Source organism: Meles meles, chromosome 7 (assembly GCF_922984935.1).
Source record: "Meles meles chromosome 7, mMelMel3.1 paternal haplotype, whole genome shotgun sequence".
NCBI lineage: Eukaryota > Metazoa > Chordata > Mammalia > Carnivora > Mustelidae > Meles > Meles meles.
The window spans coordinates 55,901,099-55,915,686 of record NC_060072.1 but is presented as its reverse complement, the minus strand read 5'-3'; the positions used below and the strand labels follow the sequence as shown (position 1 = coordinate 55,915,686).

Below are 14,588 nucleotides of genomic sequence, written 5' to 3'. Positions count from 1 at the left end.
CCCTTTCAGTGTTTCTTGCAGAGGTGGTTTAGTGATCATGAATTCCTTTAGTTTCTGTTTGTCCTGGAAGTTTTTTGTATCTCTATTTTGAATGACATCCTAGCTGGATAAAGTATTCTTGGTTGCATATTTTTCCTCATTTTGCACTCTGAATATATCATGCCAGTCTTTTCTGGCCTGCCAGGTCTCTGTTCAGTCTAATGTTTCTACCCTCGTAGGTTATGGACCTCTTGTCCGGAGGTGCTTTCGGGATTTTCTCCTTGTCTCTGAAATTTGCAGGTTTCACTTTTATATGTGAGGGTGTTGACCTATTTTTATTCACTTTGAGGGGGGGTTCTCTGTGCCTCCTGGACTTGAATGCCTGTTTCCTTCCCCAAATTAGGGAAGTTCTCTGGTATAATTTGCTCCTGTATACTTACTGTTCCTCTCTTTCCTCTTCAGTTATAATGTCGTTTCTCTTTATGGTATCACTTATCTCTCAAATTTTCTCCCCTTGTAATCCAGTAATTGTTCATCTCCCTTTTTTTCAGCTTCTTTATTCTCCATCATTTTGTCTTCTGTATCACTAATTCTTTCTTCTGTCTCATCCTCCTAGCAGTTAAAGCCTCCATTTTTTATTGCATCTCATTAGTAGCGTTTTTTGTTTTGACTCGATTAGAATGTAATTCTTTTATTTCTCCAAAAAGATATTCTCTAGTGTCTTCTATGCTTTTTTCAAACCCAGCTAACAGCTTTATAATCATTATTCTGAACTCTAGTTATATCCATACTGATTAGGTCCCTGGCAGTCAGTACTGCCTCTTGTTCTCTTTTTTGAGGTGAGTTTTTCTGTCTTGTCATTCTGTCCAGAGAAGAATAGCTGAATGAGAGAACAGAGTACTAAAATGGCAACAATGCCAGAGAAATAAAGACTAGACAAATCAGAAGAGACCCCACATGGAAAAAAAAACAAAAATTAAAATTAAAAAAATAAAAAGCATATAATCAGACATTTGAACAGAACTGAGCAATACACTGGATCCTGTGTGTATTTTAGTCTGTGAGAAAACTAGGTCCCAAAATTGTAAGGAAAGAAAAATTTATGTATGTACAAAAATAAAATGAAATACAATTAAAGGATAGAATGTAACTTTAAAAATGAATGTTAAAAGAAAAAAAACAAGAAGGATTATAAACAGGTGAACAGAACAGTGCTGAGTGTATTTTGGTTGGTTTGTTAGAAAAAATTACATTTCAAAATTGTAAAGAAAGAAAAACATATATATGTGTGTGTGTGTATATATATATATATATATACACACACACACACACAAAATACATTGAAAAGATAGAATGTGATTAGAAAGATAATTTTTAAAAAGACTTTAGCAAAAAAAAAGTAAAGTAAAAAAAATAATATGATCAGGTGGGTAAAGAGAACAGTTTCATACACTAGATTCTGGGTGTATTCTGGTTTGTTTGTTAGAAGAAACTGTATCCCAAAATTATAAAGAAAGAAAAACTTATATATACAAAAATTAAAAGGATAGAATTTAACTGTAAAAATGAAAAGTTAAAAAGTTGCTAAAATAAGAAATTGGTTGAAAAAGGAAAGAGACAAAAAAATTAAAATTGAAAGACTAAGGAATCATGGGGGAAAAAAACCCATGAATTCTATATACTGTTTTCTCCTAGTGCTGTAGTTTTGCATTTGTGTATGAACGGGGTGAACTTGGGCTTAGCTGAATGGATGTTCTTGCTGATCTTCTGGGGGAGGGGCCTGTTACATTGATTCTCAAGTGTCTTTGCCCCAGGTGGAATTGCGTTGCCTCTGCCAGGAGGCAGGTAAGTAAGTGGCTCCAGATTATCCTCTGTGGCTTTTGTTCCCTGAAGGCTTTCCGTGCCCTTTAGAGGATGATGGTGAAAACGGTGGCTTCCCAATCTCCGGCCCCTGCACGGAGAGCTGGCGCCCCACTCCTCAGTGTGCCCTCAGGGAAAAGCAGTCAGTCACTTCCATCTCTGACCACTATCTGTGCTCACCCAGCCTGTGACCAAGCATTTTTATCTCAGGCCCACAACCCCGTTTCAAGGATCCAACCCCTACAGAATTGTGTGGTATGCACCTGTGCCACTTTCCCCAGGGGATAAAGTGGGGTTTTGCTGTGGTTCTGCTGCTCACTGGGCCTCTGCTTGGAGAGCAGTCGCTCCACGATGCCTGGGTATATGGCTGCCCCAAGCTGAGAGCCCACTCTTGAGCTCGCTGATTGCAGCCACATTCCCTGCTCCAGTGCCTGGGAACTGTGCTGGCTCAGGCACCCCTGGTTGTCTTGTGACCCCGAGGATCCTGAGACCACACTGTCCCACCCAGGATTCCGCCCTGCTTTGCCACCTGGCACCTTTCAGGCAGGGACATCTTTCACCAGGGCAGACTTCTAAAAGTTCTGAGATTTGTGCTCTGTTGCTCTGTCACTTTCGGGTGCTGACTTTTGGAAGCTCCTTTCCCCCTCAATTTATCTTCCAGTATATGGCCTTAGATTCACTTCTCCACACCTCCTACCTTGCAGAAAGTGGTCACTTTTCTATTTGTAGAGTTGCCGTTATTTTTTCGTAGATCTCCAGTTGAGTTCACAGGTGTTCAAAATGATTTGATAGCTATCTAGCCGAATTCCTGGGACCAAACGAAGCTGAGGTCTCCTACTTCTCCACCACCTTGACTCTCTCCTCGCTAATTCATTTTTTCTTTTTTAACTTCTTGCCAGATACCTAAGTATAAATAACTATAGTTTATTTGTCAGTTCTTTCAATTTAAAATAAAAATAGCATTCCATTTTGGGTTGAGCTTACACCTCACAGTCTCCCGTGAGAAACTGTCATACTGAGGTATACAACATGAATTTTTACGCATTCTTCCCATTTTCAAACTATTGAAGAGACAGCATGTATTCCAAGAGTTGATTGTAATATAGTTAATATTTTTACTGATTCATCAAGAACATTTAAAAATAAAACTTTTTTTTTTTTTTTTAAACTGTGAGTGTGTGGTTGTATGGAATGCAGTGACTACTAGTAATGGTTTAATACCAGTGCCTTGAGTTTGCTAAGGTGCCAAGACTTTTACCAGTCATTCCTTTTGATGAGTCAGGGCAAGTGTAGCGAGAAAGGCTAATGGCATCTCAGTATTATTATAAAATGGTTTTTGACTTTGTAGATCCCCTATTCCTGGAGCACTCTTTGAGAACCTCAGCACTAGAAAACTTACAAATTCTAGGCTAACTTTAAAACATTTGTAGGTTGATGATTTTAGTGATTATTCCTTGATTATGTGTGAGATTATAATGGATTGCAAATAATCGTACTTGAATTATATGAGCAAACTTTCTGTCTTATAGTTTTGCAAGTTGGTAAATCTAAATGTAGTAGTGTAAAAATTGTATTTCTTTTCTGGTTAGATGGGTTAGTTTACAGATTTTATCTGTTAAAAAATGTTTTGCCTTTGTTAATTATTAAGTGAGCTTCACTCAAGTGTGTTTGTACATTTGTGTGACTGTTGTGTTTTTGTCACTTTTCTCCCCCTTGTCATTTGAAGAACCCCCAACATGTTCTCCTCAGCAGTTTACTTGTTTCACGGGAGAAATTGACTGTATCCCTGTGGCATGGCGCTGTGATGGGTTTACTGAATGTGAAGACCATAGTGATGAGCTCAACTGTCCTGTATGCTCAGAATCCCAGTTCCAGTGTGCCAGTGGGCAGTGTATTGATGGTGCCCTCCGATGCAATGGAGATGCAAACTGCCAGGATAAATCAGATGAGAAGAACTGTGAAGGTACCCAAAATGCCTGGGGCCTGGTTGTGTTGTCTTTTTTTCCATTAATGTTCAATTGTTTGAAATTTAGAGTATTGTTTTGGCTTAGTAGATTTGGGGTTTTTTCAAGTATATTTGACTTTATGATGTTTAACCTAGTAGCATGTTCCAAATTGTTGTTTTACTCCACTTAAACATAAGTTTAAGTGTATGGGGTCTATACACCTTAATAAGCTTTGCAGATTGTGAGATGAGGCCCAAAAGTTAGACCTTCAGTATGTAAAAATAGTCCTTGTTTCCACTGAACTCTGAATTAGTAGCTTTGTTAATTACAATATAAAATAGTTTCATAATTTCCTCTTTGCACCACTAACCTTTAACATGGTAAAAACAATTTCTCTAGAATTGTTTAGCGTCTAGAAATGAGCATAGAGGGCACCTGGGTGGCTCAGTAGGTTAAGCTCTGCCTTCTGCTCAGGTCATGATCCCAGGGTCCTTTGGATCCAGCCCCATGTCAGGCTCCCTGCTTAGCAGGAAGTCTTCTTCTCCCGCTGCCCCTCCCCACTGCTCATGTGCACTTTCTCCTCTCAGATAAATAAATCAACCTTAAAAAAAAATGCACATAGATAGAATTCTTTAATTCTTACCAGAATTATTAGTGAAAGAGGAAATTTCATATAAAGAACAAAATAGGAAATTTCCTGTTGGATTCCTTTTTTTCCACTCTTTTCTCTCTACCAATGGAAATCCCCAGAGAATAATTTTTAAGTTATATTTTAAAGTCTAATTTGTTTTTCATTTACACCCAGAAAGTACTTTTTTACTTTACATTCTAGTAAAAATAAGAAAACTATTTACATTTTTTCCCCAGTGCTTTGTTTAATTGATCAGTTCCGCTGTTCCAACGGTCAGTGCATTGGAAAACATAAGAAATGTGATCATAATGTGGATTGCAGTGACAAGTCAGATGAATTGGATTGTTGTAAGTAGGACTAAAACCTTATATATTGCTCTTCTGGGAGAATTTTTAAAATACTTTTTCCTTTTCTTCATAGGTGAGTTGCTCTTATAATTAGTATTTCTTTATTAAGAAACAAGCATTAGGGTGCCTGGGTGGTTCAGTCAGTTAAGTGTCCAGCTCTTAATTTCAGCTAGGTCATGATCTCAGCGTTAGGAGATCAAGCCCTGCATTGGGCTTCCTGCTCAGCTGGGAGTCTGTTTGAGATTCTCTCCCTCTCCACCTGCTCTGCTCTCTCTTTCTCCCTAAAACAAATAAATAAAAATCTTTAAAAAAAAAAGAGGAAGAAGAAAAGAAGCATTAATGTTAAGCTAATTATTTGTACCAGGATTTTTGGTTTGGTTTAATAATTCCTTACAGATAGCAGTTTTCTTTGCACAAAGATCTTCACAGAAACATAAGGAAAGCGTCAGAAAGGAATAAATATTATTTTGCCACAACTAAAGTTAAGAAATTCTCAAACCATTTAGATATGTAGAAATCAGTGGTATAAACTTGAGATTCTGAATATTAGCCCATGTTTATCATCTCTCACTTTTTCTTGATATGTTTCTACCAGTTTCTTAATGACTTTAAGAGCTTCCTTAAAATGAAGGCTGAGGATTCTTAAGCCAATATATACCCCTATGCCTAAAGACTAGCATACATAACTGATAGTTTCATCAAGGTTCATAACTATTGACAAATGCCCTGACATAAAATATATCCCAAAGTGATAAACTTAGTTCTGAATAGAATTCAGCATAAAGCAGGTCTACCCTGTCAGACTGATTTAATGGAATTTAGGTAGAATTCATTTAAAAACTCTTTACACATAATGAAAACTTTAAGCTGGTATTTTTACAAAATTCAAATGGGATCCTTGCTAAGACTTTTAGAACCTATTCATTTATTCAGCAGACTTTGACTGAATACCTGCCATGTGTTGAGGGTTCCTATACCAAGTTTCTCAGAGTCCTCTCTGGTTGAGGTAGTAGTAAGAATAAAGATTTTAAAGCTAAATAGAGATGGATTTGAATTCTAGCTCCACCTCTTACCAGCAAATTATTTGTTGTTATCTTTAAAATGATAACATTTTAAAAGTGGCTGTGAGAAAATTAAACAATTCAGTGTACATAAGATCTATGGCCCAGCTCATAGTAGACACTCTTGATAAGGGAATGTAATAAGTGATACTAAGTGTACTGTAATAGAGATCTGCATAAGTAGTAGCATCAAAAAAGAGAGTGGTCCCTTCCACGCAGCCGCAGCAACTTCTTCCTAGAAACATCGCCAAAGGCAAGGGAAGCAAGGACAAAGATCAAGATCAAAAGCTTTTGCACAGCAAAGGAAACAGTCAATAAAACCAAAAGACAGCTGAAAGAATGGGAGAAGCTATTTGCAAACAACATATCAGATAAAGGGCTAGTATCCAAAATCTATAAAGAATTTATCAAACTCAATACCCAAAGAACAAATAATCCAGTCAAGAAATTGGCAGAAGACATGAACAGACATTTCTGCAAAGACATCCAGATGGCCAACAGACACATGAAAAAGTGTTCCATATCACTCGGCATCAGGGAAATCAAACACAAATCAAAGCCACCTCACGCCAGTCAGAATGGCTAAAATTAACAAGTCAGGAAATGACAGATGCTGGCAAGGATGCAGAGAAAGGGGAACCCTCCTACACTATTGGTGGGAATGCAAGCTGGTGCAACCACTCTGGAAAACAGCATGGAGGTTCCTCAAAAAGTTGAAAATAGAGCTACCCTACAACCTGGCAATTGCACTACTGGTATTTACCCTAAAGATACAAATGTAGTGATCCGAAGGGGCCCGTGCACCTGAATGTTTATAGCAGCAATGTCCACAATAGCCAAACTGTGGAAAGAACCTAGATGTCCATCAACAGATGAATGGATAAAGAAGATGTGGTGTGTGTGTGTGTGTATATGTACATACATGTGTATATGTGGCTTGGGGAGTAGGGAAGGAAAAAATGGAACAAGATGGGGCTGGGAGGGAGACAAACCATAAGAGACTCTTAATCTCACAAAACTGAGGGTTGCTGGGGGGAGGGGGGAGGGAGAGGATGGTTGGGTTATGGACATTGGGGAAGGTATGTGCTATGGTGAGTGCTGGGAATTGTGTAAGCCTGACGATTCACAGACCTTGTACCCCTGGGTCTAATAATACATTATATGTTAATTTAAAAATTTTTTTAAAAAGAGAGTGGTCCAATCTTTAGGAATGAAGATGGGGTTCATCAAGGAAACAACATCTTAGAAAACTGGTACTTAAGATTGGGTCTTGATCAGTGATAGCATTAATTAAACAGATAAATGGAGAGATTGTATTCCAAGCAGAGGAATATGCTCTCCAAAACCAGAGTGAAACAGGCACCTTTGGGAAACTACATGTAACTGGGATTGCCAGAATACAGGCAATGTCTCGAGGAGGGGTATCAGCAAGAGAACATGTAAAGGTGAGATAGAGAAGACTTTACTTTTCTTTGAAAGAGCCTAGACAGCATCCAGAGTAACAGAGAGCCATTGAGAAGCTTAAGTAAAGGACTGGCATGGCTGTATTAATTGTGAAAGCTGTAAAATTAGATGGATTTTTTTTTTTAAGATTTTATTTATTTATTTGAGAGTGAGCACAGGCAGAGGCCAAGGGAGAAGCAGGCTCCCCACCGAGCAAGGAGCCCGACATGGGACTCGATCCCAGGATGCTGGGATCATGACCCGAGCCGAAGGCAGCTGCTCAACCAACTGAGCCACCCAGGCGTCCCTCGATGGATTTTAAGTATAAGATTATAGGCAGGGGAATGTTAGGTTGATTGCTTTCATACTTTTTGAACACATCAAGAGGAATACAAAGATGTGGGTGTTCACATAAAGAAACAAAAGCGTCATACAACAGTACTTACCCAGATGATAGAGAATGTATTCTGAAGTTTTCTGTTTTATTTTTTTTTCGAAGTCTTCTGTTTTAAAATGAGTATTGCAACCCACTAATTTTTTTTCATCATCTATTGGCTTGCAGCCTCTAATTTAAAATACTTAGAAGGCTCTTATAGTTCAGGCAGAAGATGATTATCTAATTCAAGAGAAGCAGTTATGGTGGAAAGGAGGAGTTAGATTTTAGAAATAGAATAAAAAAGTTTTTGTAACCATGACAAGTTTAGGTTGACTTACAAGCACCACAGTGGTGACCAGAGTCATTAATGGGAACATATAGCAGAGACTGAAAACTGAAGAATCATTCCGTATCTTGGGCTGCAGATGTAGTATTTGTCTGATACAGGTTTTTTATTACTTTTTTAAAATTTAATTTAAATGCCTTTGATTTGCTTGGATATTGGTGAAGATAAATGCAGGGTAGATAGGTTGCATTCAAGTTGTCAATGGGATATCCCATTGAAGCTATTCAGGAAGTTATTGTCAGTTGTATGAGTCTTTAGCTCAAGAGAGAGATTTGGCCTCTTCAGTTCATTAAAGATAATTGAAGCTGAGGCAGTGGATGAAGTCTCTTAGAGAGTTAAGTAGAGGAAAACAGCGGGACAGAGACGGAACTCTGGCAAACACCTGTAGTTAAGAGATGGAAGAGAAGGAAGCCAACAAATGGAAACAGAAAAAGGATAGTCAGAGATAGTAAAACTAAGAGAATGGTATGTTGGAAGGATATCGATTACATATTTTCGAGAAGAAAACAAGAGCCATCGGTATTGAATGGTTAGAGAGGTCAGTAAGATGAAGAGTTTAGTGAATATGGCAAATAGGAGAATTTTGACCTTTGTCAGACAAGTTTCACTGTGGCCGTGAAGACAGAAGTGTGGTTTCAGTGAGTTAAGATGTGAAGACTAAGAATTGGAGATAGTGAGTATAAACTATCCTTTCTTGCATCTTGGCATTAGAAGGCAATGCCAAGGCACTGGAAAGGGATAAGAAAGATAGATGGCTGCTCACAAGGAGTAGGGGGAATCTGTATCCCAGAGTCCACAGACAAAAGATCTAACTCCCAGCTCCTGCATATTCTGTAACTTAGTGATAGCATTTTCTCTCATTTATTTAATCTAGTGGAGGGCAAATTTAGCTGTGTGGGTGGGAGATTTAAGGTAAGATGAAGCAGAAGAAAGGTTTTTAAGGAATCTGCAAGTGTAAGGCCCCTGAATGGTCAGCCGGTTAAGCATCCAACTCTTGATTTTGGCTCAGGTCATGTTCTCGGGATCATGGAATTGAACCTCTTATAGGGATCTGTGCTCAGCGAGGAGTCTGCCTTGGATTTTCTCCCACTCCCTCCCCCTCTGTCCCTCTTCTCTGCTCACACTCTTGCTCGCTCGCTGTCTCAAAACACACACACAGGGGCGCCTGGGTGGCTCAGTGGGTTAAGCCGCTGCCTTCGGCTCAGGTCATGATCTCGGGGTCCTGGGATAGAGTCCCGCATCGGGCTCTCTGCTCAGCAGGGAGCCTGCTTCCTTCTCTCTCTCTGCCTGCCTCTCTGCCTACTTGTGATCTGTGTCTGTCAAATAAATAAATAAAATCTTTAAAAAAAAAAAAAGAAAATATCTGGAAACCTAGACTCCTGGATTGACATTTAAAACACACACACACACACACACACACACACACGAAAGAGCTGCAGTGTGAGATATGGCCCGACTATTCAGAATGGAACGATTTTCCTTGCAAATAGAGGAGTAATGCTCTAAACTTGAGCCCTTTTACTATTTACCTTTTTCTGTGATACTGATGCCCCCTGCTTCTAAAGCCTCACATAGCTCACGGATCTGGTAAAGTTGATTGCCATGGGCAGTGTCTTCCTCTCATGCTCTCAAGTTCTGGCCTTTGTAAGTACTCAAGTCTTGGAGACCTCGGGCAATAGATTCACCTGGAAGGCACCAACATATTGGGCCCAAGAGCTAATGCTCTCTTTAGCTTCTAATCTCCCTTCACCAGGCCTGGATGTCACTTTTCAAACCTAAAATCATGCTCAAAGCTGCTTTTGGCTTCTTCATTATGCAGGGTAAAACATTTGATGATTTTCCCAGGTCCATCCCTTTTGGGCCTAAAATTTTCTCTGAAATTCAAAATAACCATATTATTTTATGACATACAAAATGAAGTAGAACAAATTTTATCTATGTGTTTAGAACTTAATGACGTTTAAATCTGTGATTCACTTTTTTTTCATTAGTTTATAGATATACTTTTCAATGTATTGTTTTATTTCTGTCTTCACTTAAAGATAGTTCATTTTGATTTCTAGTGATACTTAACCTGTATACCCAATGGGGCATGGTAAGTATTCATAGAAACAAAAAAAAATGGTTGTGTGTTGTCTTCACTAACTCACATTCTACTCAGAAGCCCTCTTTTTAATAATTATCTTGAGTCTACAGTTGTTTCTCCTTTTTATAACTGTACTGCATTCTCATTTTAGATCCAACTGAGGAACCAGCTCCACAGGCCACCAACACCGTTGGTTCAGTTATTGGAGTAATTGTCACCATTTTTGTGTCTGGAACTATATACTTTATCTGCCAGAGAATGTTGTGTCCGCGTATGAAGGGAGATGGGGAAACCATGACTAATGACTATGTAGTTCATGGACCAGCTTCTGTGCCCCTTGGTTATGTGCCACATCCAAGTTCTTTGTCAGGATCTCTTCCAGGTGAGTTAAGACTGATCCACTGAGAATCAAGTCTGGGATCCTGGCAGGATTGCCAACTTTCCATTATGAAACATATTACCTAGAGTCTGTTTCAAACTAGACTACTTTGGGTTTAAAAAATTGTAAGAACAAATGTCCTCTTTTACTTTTAGCACTCTTTTTATAAAAGGTTATGAAGCAAATATATAATAACGCACATCTATACATACCAACTGCATTTATTGCAGATACAAATACACTGCATTTTTGGATGTCCTCTCCTGAAAGTAGATCTCTAGACATTTGGTGGAGAATCATAAACCGCAGGTCCTTTAGGCACACTACCAGGGGACCTCAGTACTACGGAGCCCAGCAACTAGAGGTGGGGGAAAAAAAGATGAAGATTCCTTTTCAGCAGAGATTTGGAAATAGCTGAGTGATAGTAAGGAGGGATATATTAGGCTATGCCTAAATAATAGCCAAGTAGCCAGAAATTCAATGTCCTTGGGTAGACCATATTGCCCTAGGGAAATACGGCTTTCTTTTCAGTGCCTTCTGGTGCCCATAGTGAAAAGAAGTCCTTTTTTTTTTTTTTTTTTTTAAATGAATATGGAAAGGAGGTGTCAGGCAAAAGCTCTCAGAAAAAAAAGAACTTTTTCTGGGTATAAATCTAAGAAAACAGGTAAGATTTTTGAAACTGTTAATGATAATGATTCCTTGTTGCTCTATTTTCAGTTAGTGAAATATGGGAAGTCACTTGGAAAATAATAGAATTTCTTTAGCATTGGTGGTTGTGATTCCAACAACATTTGCATCCAGAAGATGAAGAAGTAATCTGTACTTTGTATTAATGTCCTTAAAACTGGATTAGTTTCCTCCTGAGTAAATCTGTTGTTTAATCTGTCCTGCTTTACAGCCTCCACGCTCCATAGTCCTTTTCTTCTGCAAATCCTCTAAAGTTGAAAACTTCTTATTTTGAAGAGCTCTGCTTCTGTCCTTGGAGAGAAGAGATGAAGCTATTTACTTGGCCTTGTTCTAGGCCAGCTCTCAGAAGTGTTCACTTCTAGAGAATATTCATTTCCCTTCTCCATTAAGTATTTTCAATTATTTTTAGAAAAAGAGAGCATAAATTGTTTTGAAATCAAACCATTTGGCTATTGGTATTTGTAATCCTAGTATTGAATAAAAACATTTTATGGGTGGAAATAATTTTTATAGATCTGATTCATCTTCAGTATTTATCCTTCATTTTAGGAATGTCTCGAGGTAAATCAATGATCAGCTCCCTAAGTATCATGGGGGGCAGCAGTGGACCCCCTTATGACCGAGCTCATGTCACAGGAGCATCATCAAGTAGTTCTTCAAGCACCAAAGGCACTTACTTCCCTGCAGTAAGCAGTCTGTTTTCCTTTGTTTGACTTTGAATGCTAAGTTAAATGGCATCCTAGATTTAAATGTGTTACTCAATGGTAATTAAAGTTGGTACTACTAAAGATGGTAATTAAAGAGTTTTTTAGTATAGAATTTAGGCATAGAGGGCTTACAGGTAGGATTAACCAGCATGTTTGAAAGCATTAGGCAGTAATTTCACAGTTTGAGTGAAAGTAGAACTACTGAATAGTATCTCCTGAGAGGATTAGAATCTACATTCTGTGACCTCTCTAAAAAAGGAAGCATACCTGGTATTTCTCCCAAATCAGTAATGTTTCTCTAAACATTTATAATTAAAAAAAATCAGAACCCACCTGTGCTGAACTTAAACCAGTGACTTACAGATTTCCTTCTTATCACATTGCGCTGTGTAGCCTATGAAATGGTGTTCTAGGGAGTAGAGAACCCTATTCCTAAGCACTATTGGGAGGTCAGTTCTTTGGGAAAGAAGGATTGTGCTGATCGTGTAATGGAAAGGAATACAAACAGATGAAGGAAAAACATGTAGGAAAATCTAATGGTCTTTATGCGGTGTAGACTATTATTATTTTAATAATGTAATTATTTTTCCGTTTAGATTTTGAACCCTCCGCCATCCCCAGCCACAGAGCGATCACATTACACTATGGAATTTGGTTATTCTTCGAATAGTCCTTCCACTCATAGGTCCTACAGGTAATGTGTATCTTCCTCTAGTATTATCAAGGTATTTATTAAAAGAAAGAAGGATTCTAGTTGTGGGTTTGATGGAACCCTGCATAAATAAATGATGGTAACTGAGAGAGAATAGACATTTTGTCTTGGTGGTGCTAATGTTGCCTTACCACACATCCTTTTCTTCTAGACATTATAAATTTTTTTAAAGAGAGTCACAAATGCTAGGTTTCAAAGTAATAAAGTAGAGCCCCTAATTTTTTTGGCAAAATTCTAAGGAAAAGTTACCCACCAAAATAACTGATCTCAAAATAGATTACTGCTCAAGTTAGGTTTGATCAACAGTCTAATTGACGTAAGATAGTCTATTGACATAAGACTGTCCAAAACCCCATCCTTAAAGTGTCAATCAAACTAACCTCAGAGAGTCGTGAGAGCTATAAATAGCGGGAGAGTAAGCACAGATTTCAAGAGAAGTTGAGAGAAGCTGAAGTTCAGTCCTTGCTTCACATACTTTATTACAATCAGGATGAAAAATTTCTCATAAAATTGCTTGGAATAAATCATGACTCACTAAAATGAATGAAATATATTTGTAAGACAGAAAGGGGGAAATTATGCCTTTCTGCTACTGTGTGTCTGTAGAGCATAGTGAGCAGAAGTACTAGTGTATTATATCCTTACTCTCTTCACTATCTTTCAAAGGCCAACAGAAAGTCAACAGCATGATGGTCTCTAAGTGCCGAGTGTCGTGTTCATTGGCATCCCTGAAGTGCCTGTTATCTTCTAGTTAAGGTGTTTCCTAGACTTGTAGTCAAATTATCCTGATAGAACCTTATAGATGTAGAAAAGCCAAGTGGAAACTGTTTATAGAGTCTTATTCAGCACTTGCATTTATTTCATGCATATTTTATTTCATGTTTGAGACAGGCTTGATTCTGAACTGATGTTTTTGTGTTTTATTTTAAGTGTTGCTTTCCTTGCCACTAGTTTGTTCTCAAAAGCGAAAATAGGAAGCAGGAACCTGTAAACTGAAAAAACAAAATGAAAGACCTAAATTTTTATTTTTAAAAAATTAATTTCTTTGGGGCACCTGGCTGGCTCAGTTGGTAGAGCATTCAGTAACTCTTGATCTCAGGGTCATGAGTTCAGGCCCTGCATTGGGCATGGAGCCTACTTAAAAAATTAATTAAAAAAAATTATTTATATTGAATAAAACATTGGTTAAAATGAACATAATTGCATCAAAAACATATCTTATTTGACTATTTCTCATGTCTCAAATTAAGCTCAGTTTCTTTCTTCTGAGTCACACTTTTCGTTATTTGAGATTTTTGTCTGGACTGGAATGTAAAAGAATTTTGTTAATTTTATTTCCTTTCTTCTTAGCTATTTTGTTTTTGTTTTCTTCCGCATGAAAATGGAAGTGTTGGGCCTTTAAATATTGAGCCAAGAAATTTCACCAGGACTAAATGTATGGTTGGACAGAAAGATAAAACCTAAAAAGTACTATGACATCATGTCAATATTGATGGTGAAAATGCTTGAGAACCTGCTCAGTGGGTCATGTAACTTTTGGTCTTTGGCAGCCATTTCTTTTGAGGCAAACCCTAGGTGATACCAAATGGTGTATATATCTTGGGATAGTACCTTGTGGCAGTCTGTAGCACTGGGCGTCTTATGGCTTGTTCCTTCAGTGTTACACATGCTCCTGCCCCTCTCTTGTAGTCACTTTGTTTCATGACAAAGCATTTGAAGAAACCTTGATTGGGATAACTATGAAATAATATCAGCTTTACAATATTTTACAATATTTGGAATATAATGGTATATGAGATTACGGATAGAAGTAGAAACGATAGAAAGGCTAGCACTTCTAGCTCTTCTCTTCACTGGTATGTTCATATCTTCTCAGTTCCTTTTTTGTTAGTGAGCCATGCTGTACACTTGATTAACAGCTGTAGATTATTTGGAAAGGTGGAACAATAAGTATAAGCAATAAATTAGGTCTCTGAAATACATATTGGAAAATACACTGGCCCTACATTATTTAGATATTTAGAATTG

The 14,588-nt window shown here is 37.9% G+C and overlaps 1 protein-coding gene across 1 annotated transcript in view; it reads left to right on the top strand.

The window, feature by feature from the left end:
• Positions 1–14,588, top strand: part of LRP6 (LDL receptor related protein 6) — a 175,962-nt gene that overhangs the window by 155,269 nt on the left and 6,105 nt on the right. The window contains exons 18-22 of the mRNA XM_046011596.1: positions 3,566–3,802; positions 4,653–4,763; positions 10,227–10,457; positions 11,691–11,827; positions 12,445–12,542. Coding sequence (XP_045867552.1) covers positions 3,566–3,802; positions 4,653–4,763; positions 10,227–10,457; positions 11,691–11,827; positions 12,445–12,542 — 814 coding nt within the window. The remainder of the gene's footprint in view (positions 1–3,565; positions 3,803–4,652; positions 4,764–10,226; positions 10,458–11,690; positions 11,828–12,444; positions 12,543–14,588) is intronic.